This window comes from Python bivittatus, unplaced genomic scaffold (assembly GCF_059951505.1).
Source record: "Python bivittatus isolate LINGU-HERP-01145 unplaced genomic scaffold, Pbiv_v1 ctg000980_np1212, whole genome shotgun sequence".
NCBI lineage: Eukaryota > Metazoa > Chordata > Lepidosauria > Squamata > Pythonidae > Python > Python bivittatus.
Genome location: NW_028277125.1, coordinates 56,627,420 through 56,643,481, shown reverse-complemented (window position 1 = coordinate 56,643,481; position 16,062 = coordinate 56,627,420). Strand labels below are relative to the sequence as shown.

The window sequence follows — 16,062 nt, the reverse complement described above, 5'->3', positions numbered from 1 at the left end:
CTATGCCTCTTGGTTCTATTTCTCTTTAAAAACACCATTTAACTTGTAATCAAAATGGTATTTAGCATAGGACTAAATATTCAGCTATTAGAAATCACATGGAAATGGAAAGTACTTTGAAGAATAAAGCATAGACAGAATTTTGCAGAAGTGCAGATTTTATCAGAAACTGTTAAGGTTGTTTCCATTACAATCCCTATGGTGCTGGTATTTTGCAGGATCTGAATAACAACTCCTCCTGTGTTACATAAATAAAGAATCAGGAGCAATTACTCATCACTTGATAATATCTGAGACAGGCATTTCATGTATGGAACAGTCACTTTGGGGTAGTTCATGTCAAGACCAAAACATATGTGCTTTGTCTGGGCATAGATCCAGAATACATGTGTTTGGCCAGATATGGCATCTGCTCCACATGTGCCTGGTCCAAGCAGAAGTGTTGTGGGATGGGGAGAGTGGAAAAAAGGTCATCAGCAGCATTGCTAAAGAGAGTTAGGGATAAAGAAAGGCACTGGGAAGATTAGAAGGGAGAAAGTAGGCAGGCCAGAGAGACTTCCATTTAAAGCCAGTGGTGATGTGTGACAACTACGGAAGAGGGGGAAAGGAAGGTGCTGGAAAGACTGGGGGATGGACAGATGGTCTACCACTACCCAGGAATTCAAATACGTCTCACCCACCCCTCCCCTAATCTTTCCAGCATCCTTCTTCTCTACCTCCCCTTAGCCACCTTGGATTCAAACATGCAGGTTGGCACAGTGCAGTGCAGGGATGCCCAAGAAAAGAAGAGATGTGGCAATGAAGCCTGTTTAGCTTAGAAAGAGGAGGAGGAGGAGGAAGGGGGGGGGTTATGCGGCTAAGGCTGGGCTGTAGCATCTCTTTGACCGGGGGGGGGGGGCAAAGAGGCAGATATGCACTTGAATTCAAGACAGTGGCTAAGGGAAGGTAGGGACAGAAAAAATTGGGAAAACTGGTAAGTGGGCAAGTGCACAGGCCATGAGACAGAGGAGGGGAGAGAAGGATGAGGTACATCATCTTTGCTCTACTCACCACATAAGACACCTCTAGAATTTGTTTTTGGACAAAATCTGGAACAACCACAATATTCCAGAATGGTTTCTCTGGATGTTTAAGCCAAAATATATTTGTTTCAGGTTCTAAATGAAACACAGTTTCTGCTTCATGCACATCCTGGAGCTTAAAGTCAGAAGTAATAGGTCCTAGCCAATCTCTCAGCCAGGCACTGAAGAGACTCCCATCCTAACATGAATGTCCCCTATGTCTCTCAAACATAGTGATTGAACAAAATCCTGTGCAGGTTTTACCTAAGCATGTGAGTAGAGATGTGAAGGTGCAGGAAAAAAATATCTGGGGGAGAGGACTGATTTTCCCCATTTTTTCTTTCAGAGCTCCCTGGCCATTAGGGAAAACAACCCATCAAATAAAGTATTTCCTAATCCTTTGTTTTTTAAATTGCGATATAAATGGTTAAAAAATCCTTTTCATATATTCTTATTCAATCTTTATTCCCCCATCCAATTATTTCTAAAAGCTGTGTCATAGGATTATCATTTTTTTTGTAAGACTATTTTCATAACCATATATTATTATAATTCCTGTACTCACTACTCAATTGCAAGGAAAAGAATGCAATTCTTCCTCCAGAGAAATTAAACACTTTCACCAAAGAAAATCCTTCTTTGTCATGACTTTACTTCTTTCAGTTAATTTTTGATTTAGGATTGATCTAGAATCTATTTTTGAAGCAGCACCCATTGATTTATTTATATTTGTAAAGATGAAGTGTGCAGTATCTGTTGGCTCAAGGCCACACCTTTTGGGGGGAAGGGAATTTTAAGGGTTGAAGCATCTATTTTGCCACTTAAACCCTACCTCTAAATCCCAATTAATTTGGATGTGGTACCTATGTTGCATTTTTGCTCTCTTGTTGTAAATGTACTAAAAGAAGGTATTGATTCTTTTTCCTCCCAGATTTCTGCTTCCTGATGACAAAAAATGGAAAAACAGATTCCCTCCCTCCTTCCCTTCCTCCCCATTGCTTTAATGTTGCTGCAAAGTTTCTATCTCTTCATACCAAAGTTCAAAATGAAAATAAGGCCACTCTCAATGCCCTATGTTAGTGATCTCTGAGTTTTAGAATTTAAAATTTGTATTGTTTTCAATAGAGACCCTAAGGACTAAACCTCAGAAACATATAGATACCTGCAAATAGAAACAGGAAGTAATACATGAGAACTATAAGAATTTCCCTAGAAACAAAACAGCCAAATGCATGTGAGTTTCCAAAAGCATGAAAAAAAATTTACCTGTACACTGTGTTTTCCCTGTGCAGGTCTTCTAAGCCACAAAGAATCTCTGCAGCATAAAACAAAGCTCTTTCTTCTTCAAAGCCTGGGTTTCCCATATTATAGATATGGAATTTCAGGTCTCCCCCATTCATTATGGTTAGAACTAAGCAAAGTGCATCCTTTGTTTCATAGGCATAGGCTAGATTGACCTAGAATGACAGTTGTGAGAGTTAAACAATAGTTATAGTTCAAGAAAATTCTTCATGCCCAGAGATCACTCATAGCTAGCATTTTCTATTAGGAAAGACACAACAACAAACAGTTAAAAGGAAGAAGGAATGGGATAGAATTCTGGCTATTTTTACAAAAAGACCACAGGGCTTGAATATAGGCAGATATTTTCATAAGATGCGTTAAGATGATACTACACAGTAATGCAGATTTAGTTCTTTGGGAAAAAAGTTAGGAAATCTACAGATTTGACATTACTTATCTTATTTATTACTACATATTCTTACTGCAGCAGCTATAGTTAATAAAAGAGGCTTGGCAGATTCTAGAGTTTTGGACCGTGGTGGGGTCTTGTAGAGAATCAGTAGGAGTATGCATTCCATCATAGAGTGAGCTCTTTGCAGGACTGTTTTTTTCCATAAACAATTACTTTGGAACCACATGGTGCTGTCAAATTCCAGTGAATGAGACATAAAAATCCACTGTGATAGCAAAAGTAATAACCAAGGAACTCATACAGAGCCAGCATCAGAAAGTTGACCTAAATCATGATGCAGCCTGGAAGTACTGCATACATTTTGTTATAAATGCCATTCCCTGATGGATCTGTTAATAGAGAGCTGATGCCCATTACAAATTTGGCAATACTTACTACAAACTGACTATTGACTTTTTCTAGAATCTGCTTTTCATTTAGGGCCATGGATTCACCTTTCCTCTTCTTTATTCTTTTTTTCTCTAATCTTTTGCATGCATACATTTTCCCAGTTGCTCGTACTTGGCATGCACATACCTGAAAAGAGGAAATTTCCAATGGGAAAAAGTTTATGGAAAAAGTTTATAGAAAAAGTTAACAATTATTCTAGCAAAATCAATATCTTTTCCCCACTTTATTTTGATTTTAACAACATTCTTTGGACTGAACTAAACAGACATTCAGTAGGAGGACAAAGGGAAGTCTTCCCAAATGCAACAGGGCTGGCTTTCCACATTTTGAATTAAAAGAAATAATATGACCAACTCAAGTTGGGAAACCCTGTAAGTCAGGGATGTTCACAGAGAGGGTCACTTGCCATTTATTTATATTTCCAAAAGTGGGCAGAGCCAAGGCAAAAGAGTAGGTTGGATACTACTATGAATAATAATAATAATAATAATAATAATAATAATAATAATAATAATAATAATATCAGTACCAATAGAAGGGAATATGTGTAGCTCATGATTCTACTGTGGAGTCCTTGGGGTTCTCTGAGCTTGGTTGTCTTCTTGCAAACGTTTTGTTATCCGCCTAGATAACATCTTCAACGTTGAAGATGTTGCCTAGCTGGGTAATGAAACGTTTGCAACAAGACAACCAAGCTCAGAGAACCCCAAGGACTCCACAATACGATCAGTCTCTATGCATTTAATAATATTTTATGATAAATTTGGTAAATGTTTTGGGGATCCCACCCGAAGCTTGGGAGGGTAAATGTGGCTACCCGTGCTGTGCAGCCACAAAGCGTAGAGACTCCACCTCTAACCGTTAAATCCAGAATCTAAAAAATTACATCAGTAATTTGTTACAAAACTTCTACCTCTTCTACTTCTTTCTCACACACACAATGAATCAAGTTAAAGAAATCTCATAAAGCAAGAATGAAATCATGCATTCATTAAAACATTCATGCAATCTCTCATGCTTCAATAGATCGTATTTCTCTGACACAAGTTAATTGGCTATCCTAACAAGTACATTGTAAAAGAAGAGTTTACAATTACTCACCTCTCCAAAACCACCTTTTCCTAATACCCTGTATTGCCTAAATGTGTTTTTCGTCACTGGTTGTCTGAAATGATAAAGTTGGAATAGGGAAAAAGAGATGTTTTAATATTTTTTTTTAAGGTTCAGTTTAAAAGAAACTGCTAAGGCATGGCAAGCAAACTCATAGCGCCCATCCCTAGCATTGCAAAATGTTAACTTTTTCAAGCTGCTTCTCTCTCCTTGTTTTAATGATTTAGTTGCTTGTTTTTCTAAAGTTGAAACACAGGTTGAGTATTTCAGAGCCCCATTGCCCTTCATTTCCCACAAATCCATAAATTCCTGGTTAAAGATGACCTGGCGTAGGAGATGACTGTTTTTCAATGACACCTAACCGTCCTCCTTTCTCATCTGGTTGTAGGATGTATGGGGGAGAAGGGGCGGCTCCTACAGTCATTTTTTTTTAAACAGGAAAACGTTATATATTCTTGATACTTTACAATCCCATAATTAAAAAACTACATTAGTCTTGCACCATACAAGCTCATAATTACCCATAGGAGAATATTTAAATTGTCATTACTTTGTTTCCTATCACAATTCATCCACCAGGGTGTGATATGCTAATATACTGACATGAGCTACAGATATCAATGATATCATCAGCAACGTAACCGATCATATATTTTTATTTGGGCTGGAGTAGGGGGTAGAATAAAGCATCCGATAATAGAAAAGGTGAGACAAACTCCAGGCTGAAATATCTGATGTGGGAATATTCAAACTTAGGAAACCTTGGCACTGAAGAAAATTCAGGCTAATATGGCCAGTTCCTGGTTTTGGGCTTCGTCTTGACATCTAACTGGCCAAGAATTCTGGATGACAATCACCTTTAGACTGATCCAACAGTCCAATTTTTATGTTCTTAACTAACAGATTGTCTAAAAGATGAATTCAGAATAATTTGTAAATAAATTCATTACTAGCGCAACCTTCCTTCACTTCATGTTGAATTTTAGCTGCACAATCCCTCAGCCGTTTGATAACTGTTCTATCTGGTCACTGACTGAAATAAATATTATCTATTATCTATCTACCTCAGCCACCTTGGCCATTATGTTGGACTTCACGTTTCTTAATTTCATTCAGCCTGGCTACTGAGCTATCTGAATGTGGATTAAGAAGTTTGATCTGGAGGACAGCAGATTGGGAAAGGTTGTACTAAAACATTCTCTTCCTATTCTTTTTCATGCTCCATATGTTCCACAGTATTTGAAAGCTGTACTGCACCCACCTGTGGTGCCACTTACCTTTCTAGCCATTTCCATTGGAGAAATCTGCCAAAATACATGCTTTCTGAGTATTCTTGAAAAGGTACTCCGCTTAGGTACTCATGAACAGACCTATCTCAGATGAAAAAGAAAGAAATACTTGACAAGCTTGCCTCTGAGCCTAGATAAGTGCCCCAGTTCCTTTGCAGACAGGATGCTTAGTTTTAAATTTAGTATCTTAGGGATAGTGTGTTATTTTTTGTCCAGTAACTTTTATATTTCTTTTTTATCTAATCCCGTTCTATTTTTTTCTTATGGTTGCCCATCCAGCTAAATATAGTAATGCACTGTCACAACATATAAGATACAGTCCAGGCAATATCAGGTTGTTGTTAAGGCCATGAATAATTATTAAGTCCTTTTAAATCAAAGAGGAAAACGAGAGCAGGAAAATTAAAAGATGAAAGTATAATTACTGAATGAAATCTGATAAATTTCACAAGTACCTCTGTAAACCATCCAAGAACAACAAAAACACCTGCTGGAGACAACACGCTTTTAATGATCTCTCTCTTTTGATATTTTTCTTCTGTTGAGGCCTGGCAAATATCTTGGCAAATAAAAGGACCAGTGTTTCTAGATGCAAATATTTGTACATGGAGCTTCAGAGTACAATAAAAAGAAAGTCCTAACTTTGCAAAACTGATAAGCCCTTTTTTTGGACAAAAGGATGACACAACAAAAATAGTCCTCCTATTTCAGGTGTCCTAGACAAAGAGTGTTTTGAAACATATGCATGTTCTTTTGTCCATGTGGATTCTGCAACCTAATTTTTTTTAAAAAATGAAATGGGTGATGAAGAGGAGTGACAGCGAAACAGAAAATGTCTTTTGCTTCATGCACAAAAGAAATGCATTGTGACTTGGAAGTTCAGTCAAAATACTCTGACTAGGTCACAATTCAGAGGAACATAAACCCCCACCATCTTGGTTGTTATGGTTTCAATTGAGACAAAATCTGGAGGGAATCAACTTAGCACCTTCCTTCAGCTCGACTGCTGTGCCTGCATTCAACCCCGGCATCCCACCAGGCCCACCAGCCTCTCCCAGTCTTCACCTTCTTCTCCCTCACCTGCTCTCCTTCACCGTGCACCACTGGCCTTTCCTTTTCTCTGTCATCTTCCACCCTGGAACATCCCTGCCCAGAGCATACATATCTCAGGTGGATGTCCAGACAAAACATACATTTTGGTCTGGACATGAATCATCCAAAACTAGCTATTTCAGTCTGTGCATGGAAGGTTTTGCATATCCCTAATGTTAAATTATAATGATCAGATTTTTATTGAGAACTTATTTGTAAAAAAATCTTATGGAATTCAACCACAAAATAATATGATCTTTGAATGCCAGAGTGTACTTACTTCACACAGGGTGAGAACAGCTCTTTACAGGGGCTGTTTTCAAGTTTTTCTTTTGTCTGCTGTACAAGATCTTGACTGACTTCTGCTACATAAACTCGAGACTATGAAAAAGCAGAGAGAATCATCAGTACATTAGCCTTGTAGCAGGAGAAAGCATTTCCTTGATAATCAAGGACGTTTAGGCACCAACAGATAAGAAAATATACCAAAAATTATCTTTAAATTTATTTATTATTGAGACTTCTATGCTGCTTCAATCTAACAATTCTACTGAGGTTATAGGAGAATATACATTAGTAATAAAAATATTCCAAAAATACACAAACATATCAACAAGTAACAGAAATATACAATAACCATATTCCACCCAGCATCCTTTTCTCACAACCCAGAAAAAAAATATTCTCATAATTAAGCATGCATCTCTTCTGTTCCTGAAAACTCTGTGAGAAAAAATCAGGATTTAAGTTTGGTTTGAAGTGTTGTGAGGGATGGGTCCAACCTTCAAGGGAACAAAGGCTTCCAAAAGAGGGGAGTGCTTGCTCCAATGCCAGTCCTGTTATATCTCCCAGTGGGTGGGGAATCTTAGCATGCCTCTCTACTAGCACATAATGGCAGGCAGATTCTACCTGGGAAGATGATCTTGTAGGCCCCAAGCCATATAGTGTTTATAAGTAATAGCCAGGACCTTGACCCACATCTGGCAACCAATGCATTCCCACAACAGAGATGTTATGTGACTATTTTGGATCTTATTGCATGTCGTATTAATTGAAGTTTCCATATGGTTACATTGGTCCCCCTGTGAGATGACAAGGGCATAAATGACCATTGCCAATGTCTCCCATTCCAGAAAGGCTATAGGTGAAGTTGGGAAAAGGCAGTCCTGGGCACAGCTTCTACAGTTTAAGCAGTAGCTGTAAGTCCAAGGGTATCTCCAGATTTTGAGCCTGCTGTTTCAACAGAAGCATGACCACATCCAAAGCCAAAATTGGAATTGTCCTGCAATTAGCCAGCTTTTGAATCAACAGCTTGGAATTAAGCCTGACCCTAACCCTAACAGCCTCCAGACACCAGGTCTCAAGAACTCCCACCTCATTTCCTGTTTGGCCTAGGTAAACAACTGTATATCTTCAGTATATTGATGATATCTCTTCCTGCAGCTTCATGCAGATGTTAAACAAAATGGCTGAGCCCTGGGATACACTTTACAATCACCAACTGGAATTGCCCACTCAAGAGTGGAACCACAGTGCCCCTATTTCCAGCCCTTGGAATGTAGAACAATATTATTATTGATGGTATCAGAGTCCCCTGAGAGATAAGGCAGGCCAACAGATCACATTCTCCAATCCAAGTTCTACCATAAGTCACCTACAAGAGTCACCAATGCAGTTTTCATTCCATGCCCTGGCAGAAATCTTAACTGAAAAGGATCCAGATAATCTGCTTCTTCCATAATCTTTTGTAGTTACTATCCAACCACTTCTCAACAACCTTCCCTGAGAAAGGCAAGTTGGAGATAGAGCAATAGTTGTCAGCATGACTGGTGCTAGGAATAGCCTTTTGATGAGAGAGTGTGCCAGTGCCTTGGAAAGAGGTACCCAGCAATTTATCCCTTCTCTGGCAGCTTAAACCAACCATGGAGCAAAAAACCAACAAAAGTCACTTCAGAAAGGACTCTATCCACTTCCTCAAAAGCCACAGGCTCAAATACATCCCAGATGATATTACAAAATGTCGCTCCTATCAACTTTTCTGACTCCTTCCATTCAGGTTTTAGTTCCAAGAAAATGTGGCTGATGATTGTAAGTTTTATTTTACAGAAGTATGTCTTAGCATCTAATAGAAACTCATGAAAAATCCCTTGGAAAAAAATGATCTTATTTGCAAAGATTTTTTTTTCAGACTGAGGTCTGCACCAGGCCTTTCAGTGATCTGCTGGAGTCTGCAGTCCAAAAATTAAACCAAATAAAATTATTCAGTTATTGTCGATCCATATCGAGCTTTCCCCTATTAATATATTATGCATTAATTTATGCAGGTAATTTATTATGTTGTTAGTTGAAGCACGATTAATAGATGAATACGGTACAGGGAAAGTATCACTTTATTCTGCACTGGCAATACTGCAACTGGACTACTGTGGCCAGCTCTGGTTGCCACAGTACTAAAAGGATGCTGAGGAAGTGGAAAGAGCGCAGAGAAAAGCAACAAAGTTGATAAAGGGCTTGGAGGCTAAATCCTACAAAGCATGGTTAAAGCTTTACAGTGAGAGATCCAAACTTGAGATAAGGAGAAATTTCCTGACTGTGAGGCCCATTAAGCAATGGAACAGCCTGCCTCCCGAAGTGGTGGGTGCTCCATGAAAAGCTTTCATGAAAAGATTAGACAACCATTTGTCTGGGATGGTATGAGGATTCCTGGATTAGGCAGGGGGTTGGATAGAATATCACCAAGGTGCCTTCCTACTCTATGATTCTACGAATTATGCTTCAGTGAATATAGTTAGAAATAAGAGCTACAGCAAATGATCAGAGTGCATTTTCCAACTCCTTATTAGAGTATTCTCTTTGAAGAATTCATTTGGTCAGCTATGCCCTACTCCAATAAGTCATTCTATTTATGCTTCTTTTCCAACTGCTGAAAAATGTATACAGGTAATCCCCGGGTTAAGAAGAGGGATGACCCATAGTTAAGAACGGAGCCTATTGTAGCAAAATTCGAGTTACATATACAATGATTCGAGTTAAATACACAATGGTTTGAGTTCATTACACAATACTACTTATACAGTATTATGCAATAATACTGTTCCAGCTTATATACAAATTCAATTTAAGGACAGACCTTGGGAATGGAACTTTTCTTAAACTGGGGACTATCTGTAATCGGATATGTATGGGGGGAGCTGTTTATAGATACTTTTTTTTAAAAAAGATACTTTTCTGAAACTGTAGGGTTCTTCTGAACATTATATCTCCTCTTAGTTTCTTAATAGTTTCTTTCTTCACCTGACAATTATCAATTGTCTGAATATGCTATTCAAAGGAAGAATGGAATTTGTTGCATGTTAGTGGAAATGACTATTCCTGGAGCTTTATACAATATGATCACTTTCTTTAAAATGGTTTTTTCAGCTAATGGCTAGAAATGCTTGAGAAATAAAATCTTTACTAATTCTTATCTGAACTAATGTGCATTGCACCTCAGGACTAACTGATGGGTTGGAACAGTTCATCCTCAGAAAAGGAATCATATAGGATAATGGATGATGGGGGAGAAGGGGGAAGGAAAGAGAGGCAAGAAAGAGGGAGAAATGCTTTCAAAGTAAGAAATGTGTACTTTGTGAGAAACTATGCTCAACAACACAAATTTAGCTATGTCTTTATGTGTGTATTTTCTCAGAAGACACATATTTATACATGAACTTTGTGCATATTTATAAGTACATGCTAATACTGAGATGAAAGGAGATGAAGATATCCATTCATTTTACTGCCATAAATAGCTAGACTGTGGAGGTATATTCACATTTATGAATACAGATACCTTCAGTCTTATATTTAAGCCCTCTTCAGCTGGTCAGATTCTCTTCTGCAGAGACACACCTGCAATCTTTGACACATACTGCAGACAGTTGGCTTTACAAACCATCAAGGTATGATTTATTGCTCATTTTGCAGAGTTGGCTGTATACTGGAAGGCATAATCAATTCTGATTATTTGATGTACAGTTTGTTGTTTCATATAGCTATCTTCTAATTATCATAAGCCCTACTCAAGCAGTAATAACCAGCTATATTACATCATATTGAGATGACAGCTATGGTTGTTTAAAACTAACTAGTAAACTTTTGACCTAAATGAGATTTTAATCAATGATTTTTTTGGACCTTGTTTCACACTATCACTACTATAATACAATCTAGTCTACTTATTATTAATAGTGTTAGCCCTATACCAAGGGAGAGAGAGAATATTTATGAACATAAGAAAAGGTCTGCTGAAACAGAGTCTTGCTCTCCATGAAGGCAGTGGGACTACCATGAAGGGATTGTGGAGTCCTTGGGGTTCTCTGAGCTTGGTTGTTTTCTTGCAAACGTTTCGTTACCCGGCTAGGTAACATCTTCAGTGCTAGAATGGAATGGGGTTTGCTCTCTGTTTGGAATGGGGTTTGTCTCTCTGCCCTGCCAGTGTTGGTGGGGGTGGGGGTGGGGTTTTTGTTTTATTTTTTCCCTCTGGTAGTTCCTTGATTAGGGTATTGTTTACTGCTTGATTGTATGTCTGGTGATAATCTTGGTGTTAATCTCTGCTTATCTGGATGATGATTGCTGGTGAGATGTTCTGGTCTTTTGTTTTCCTTTTTATTGTCTCTTTTGAATAGCGTGTAGATGTTGCTTATCTCTATGTGCCTGTTGATGGCTGCCTTGTCTGAATATCAAGCTTCCAGGAATTCCCTCACATTTTTGGATTTAGCTTGGTCTAAGATGCTGACAGTTTCGCAGTGTACTGGAATTACCTATTTTCTAGCTGATTAAAAAACAGCTTTTTAGGTATTTTTAGGAAGGGTGTGTGTCTTCATTTACAGTTTTTACAAACCTAAATATGCTTTCAATTACAGGAACTTCCATTCAACTTTCTAAGAAAAAAGGCAGAAACTAGTCACGTAATCTTTTCCCACTATGAGTTCATGAAACAAACAGCTGAGCTTTATTTTTCAAAACTACTTTTGATGTAATGTCTGACTTTTCTTCTTTCTCAGTCAATCTGTGGATATTTATCTTTTATTTATTAGCATGAGTCAACTTTTTTTTAATAATCCTAGCACTCTACCTAAAAAGAGAAAAGAAACACCTGGACTGATGTAACCCCATTATATGATACTGCTGGCCATTTACTAGGCAGTGTAAATAGAAATAAACGGTTTTTCTTTTTTTCCTTTATTGAACACTTTAAAGAAAATATATAAACAAATATAAAAGAAAGCATGAAAATGAGAAAAGAATATAATACAGATAATTTAAAATGTCATGAAAGTTCTAGCTTTCTAAAATATCATTAATTATGATGAATAGTTATAAATATAAATGATATCCATCATGACTAAACAAATCACTATAAACTTAAGCTAAAAATGAGTAACAAAGACCATGTTCAACCCAGTATAAATCAAATGAAATTGTACAATGTTCAGTTCATTCACATTTACACATTCAATCTATATTAAAATTCTGATTTAGATATCTCATAAAATTAAGATGTAGATTCTATGCATGGAAATAAACTCTCTTATGGCATTGTAGAAAGCTCATTCACCTGGCTTCATAGAAAGTTTTATAAACACACCAGTCAGGAAAAGGAGAAAATAATTCTGAAGGGAAAGGAAGATTAAAATCAAATCAATTAAATCAAATCAAATCCAACTCTTAATCATGCTTAATTAATTCAACTACCCCTAAAATATTTAAATATATTATTCCAGCCTTCCAAAGCTAGTGCTTTCCAAGCATGTTGACCATACAGACTGCACTAGGGGAAAAATGGCATTATTCACAATCCCAGCTACTACAAGCATGGCCATGCATACAAACTGAAACCGAGTCAGCTATCTGAAGTGGCATAATCAGCCTGATAGCAAACATATTTTAAATCATCTTTCCCTGTTGACTCTTTTCTTCTTCTTATACATATTGTCCTGAAGTTGGATTTGCACTGAGACTCCTACCTTAGCCTGGGCAAGGATAGGTAATGTAACTATGTCTTATCCATAAACTTCAAACTAACCAAGATTACCATTTTTATTTTGATGAAAGTCTAAAAGTTTGAAATAGGGAACTAGTGTTGTGTGTGTATTTGCATATATGATAACTAATAAAAATGAAGAAATCAGACAAAAATATTTATATATATATCCCCCTTTAAAACACCTGCTAATAATGTTTCTGTGGTTGTAAACCAGAATTTCCTTTATTCTATATGAGCACAGTCAAGTGGATGAGTTCTGTCACTGGCAAGTAATATTATATTCCATTTCTTATTCCAAGTATTTAAGAAATAGATGCTTTTGAGAAATGGTTTCCATATGTATTTGTTTTTCTGCTGCTGGCCAAATTTAATCAAGTTCTGCAGGAAGAAATGTTATTTAGTCCAATAGTCTAAGTAACATCACAACATTTCAAGTCGTTTGTCATCAGTTCAGACATTGAAGTGTTGTGTGTGTTGATGGAGAGAGAGAGATAAAATTGCTGAATCCTTTCCCAGAATTTTGTAGAGGGCTGTAGGTAGTACAAGTCCAGTTTTAGATCATGTGGAGGCAAAAATGATTGTCCACAATTATTTTTCTGACTTTCTAGTACCAGTGATCCTGCCTATAAAAGATTTCATAACAGAACATCTCAAATGAAAACAACAAACAGCTTGGTTCAAGTTAAGCTTGAACTCTAGTCAGTACAGTCTCAAACCAAAGAAGCTAGGAGGAAAGGGACACACAAGGCTGGTTTGGCCCAAACACCAATAAGATTTCAACAAACAAACAAACAAACAAACCTGCCCCAAAGCTATGCCACATTTTGAGAAGTTTCAAGAATTTATTTATCACTCAGGAAGGCTTAATGGTATAAAGACACCCTTGACCTGCAGTTTCTTTGGCCATTTTATGGAAGTGTTTTGCTCTTGTTTTCTGTGTTATATTTCAATTTCCTAATCTAGATTATAGTCTTGGAAATCCAAGTAACCAGATCAAATATTTCTTAGTTTAGGAGTTCAGTTCATGTAAGGTCATCTGGGAAGGTTACTAGATTCAAACCAGAAATAGCGACATCATGGATAAGGGATTATATACAGTTGAAAGGAGGCATCCAATTCAAGCAAGTAGAAATTTTTGATACCTAATTTTAATGAATATTTCTCTATATCGTTGATGACTTGATATTTCTGCCACATAGGCTCTTATACATTAAGAGTTAAGAGCTTTATTTTGAATTGTCTGCTGATTGTTATACTTGCTAAGTGATACCTTTCATAAGGCGCTTTCCACTTATTTAATACAACATAGCACACATTGCAATACAATTTGAGGTGATTTTATCAACAATTTTTATATTAATGAGGGATGTGCAATGCTTTAGATTTGAAGGGGAAAAAAGTCAACAACTCTTAAACCAAACATTTATTTTCCCAGGGTTGCTTTACAGCTGTAGAGGGCAGCCACGCAATCACAGGAAAAAATGCAGCTGTCCTGAGGAGTTGCCAACAAGTGTTATGTGAGTCCAAAGCACCCTTTTCTCTGAGTCCAAAATGCTGCACAACTGTAACATTAACATTCATATTACATATACACAAAGATCAAATGTCTTCATGTCTGAATTCCTGGAGGAAAATTACAAATCTGAAATCCCTGCACACTTATTTTTAGCATGAAAAGTATGAATTGATTAACTGAACTGGATTAGTGAATTAATAGAAGATCTCATTGCAGATTGAAAACAAGACCATTAGTTTCCTGAAATCAACATTCCTTCCTTTCCCCTTTCTCCCTCCAGACCTCAAGTGGAGCCTAGACCTAGCCATCTGTTTGGGATGCTTCATATGGATCCCTGCACTCAACAGGGGGTTGGCCTAAATGACTGTTCCAGTTCTATGATTCTATGATTCTGTGATTCTCTGACTCTGAGCCTGGGGGAACAAAATTGACAAAACACTTCGGTGAGTATTTTGATACCAAGATTATTAACTCTTGTGAATTATAGTTATTCATAGATGTGATTAATCAGTTAAAACAGTATAGTTCAATAGTAGATAACAAATTATTTGTCCCTAATTTACTACCAACATTATTACATGCAGAGCCCTGCAAAGCATTGCTCTTTTATGTGCAAATTCAACTCTGCAAATCTTGCTTCAATGCCTTTTTCTTGTTGCTGTTAAGTATAGTGGGTCACAGAGGCTGTTCATTGAAGAAATATCACTGATCTTTCTTAAATGATAAGTAATATTATAACTATTATTATTTTCAATGCAACCATTCTATCCCTGCACACACCCATCCCATTATGGAGGAAGAACTTTAGGTAGAAGCAGCCAAGCACCATGCATGCCCAGCACAGAAATACTATGTGGCATGCAATCATATCTCAAGCAGCCTACATTTCTAGCTGGAAAAAAATAATGTTGAGAATGAAGCAAATAAAAGTGGTAGAAGCATGACCTGGGCCACATGTTACAGAGGACCAAATATAATGTATCCTAAGAATACATTATGATTTATGATAAAGAGGCAATCATTCTCCCTTTCTATCAAATGTAGAAAAACAGACCCTTGTGGAATTGATATGACTCCTTATCCTACATTATTGGCTTGGCTGGCATGTTATGGAAATAAACTGTTGCATGGAAAAAACCACAACTAAGTCTTTTCTACATATTAGGAAGCAGAGGGGATAATGTGATATAAGACAGCAGTATTGCCTATCTTTTCAAGCCTGGTGCTCTCTGCCCATGACAGACCATAACTCCTAAAATCTCCAGTCAGGATGGTCAATGCCACCAAGTAGGTGACAACTGCTTTAGCATCTAATCATGCAATGATAATTTACTGAAAGTGGATTAAATAGCCCATCTTCCACATTCCAAGTCATTTATTTTCCTGGCAATAGACAATTCCTGAGTTCCTGAAATACCCTAAGCCATATCATGCTTCATTTTATTCAACTGACAAAAACTGACTAAGTTTACACAATACACTAAATCATAAAACATGGGTTACATTCACATAACAAGCTAAAAAACAACAACATAATCCATCTACATTGGGCTACCATATCTGGGCAGCAAAAATCTGGATGACTACTAAATGGCAGCAAAAAAGTGCTGAAAACCCTAGCTCTTGGCTACCATACAGTGATTGTCCAGATTTTGCAGCCCACATCTGGTAGCCCTAAGGTTATGGCTTAGTGTGATCCAGCCTATATTGTATATGTTTTCAAACCACTCCAGATACCTGCCTATCTTAACCCTAATTTTTCTCATTCGGCAACACAAATTTATGGAATTCAGATTCAAATTATGAACATGAAAAATGTG

The 16,062-nt window shown here is 37.2% G+C and overlaps 1 protein-coding gene across 3 annotated transcripts in view; it reads right to left on the bottom strand.

Annotated features, from left to right (window-relative positions):
* GRK5 (G protein-coupled receptor kinase 5) overlaps window positions 1-16,062 on the bottom strand; it is a 172,500-nt gene that overhangs the window by 34,920 nt on the left and 121,518 nt on the right. For all 3 annotated transcript variants that reach the window (XR_015794345.1, XM_088131855.1, XM_088131854.1), the window contains 5 exons: window positions 6,979-7,079; window positions 5,595-5,687; window positions 4,309-4,372; window positions 3,193-3,333; window positions 2,328-2,518 (listed from right to left, as the gene is read on the bottom strand). Coding sequence is in view for 2 of the 3 variants with exons in the window: in XM_088131855.1 (XP_087987981.1) it covers window positions 2,328-2,518; window positions 3,193-3,333; window positions 4,309-4,372; window positions 5,595-5,687; window positions 6,979-7,079 (590 nt within the window). In the remaining variant the exon portion in view is untranslated. The remainder of the gene's footprint in view (window positions 1-2,327; window positions 2,519-3,192; window positions 3,334-4,308; window positions 4,373-5,594; window positions 5,688-6,978; window positions 7,080-16,062) is intronic.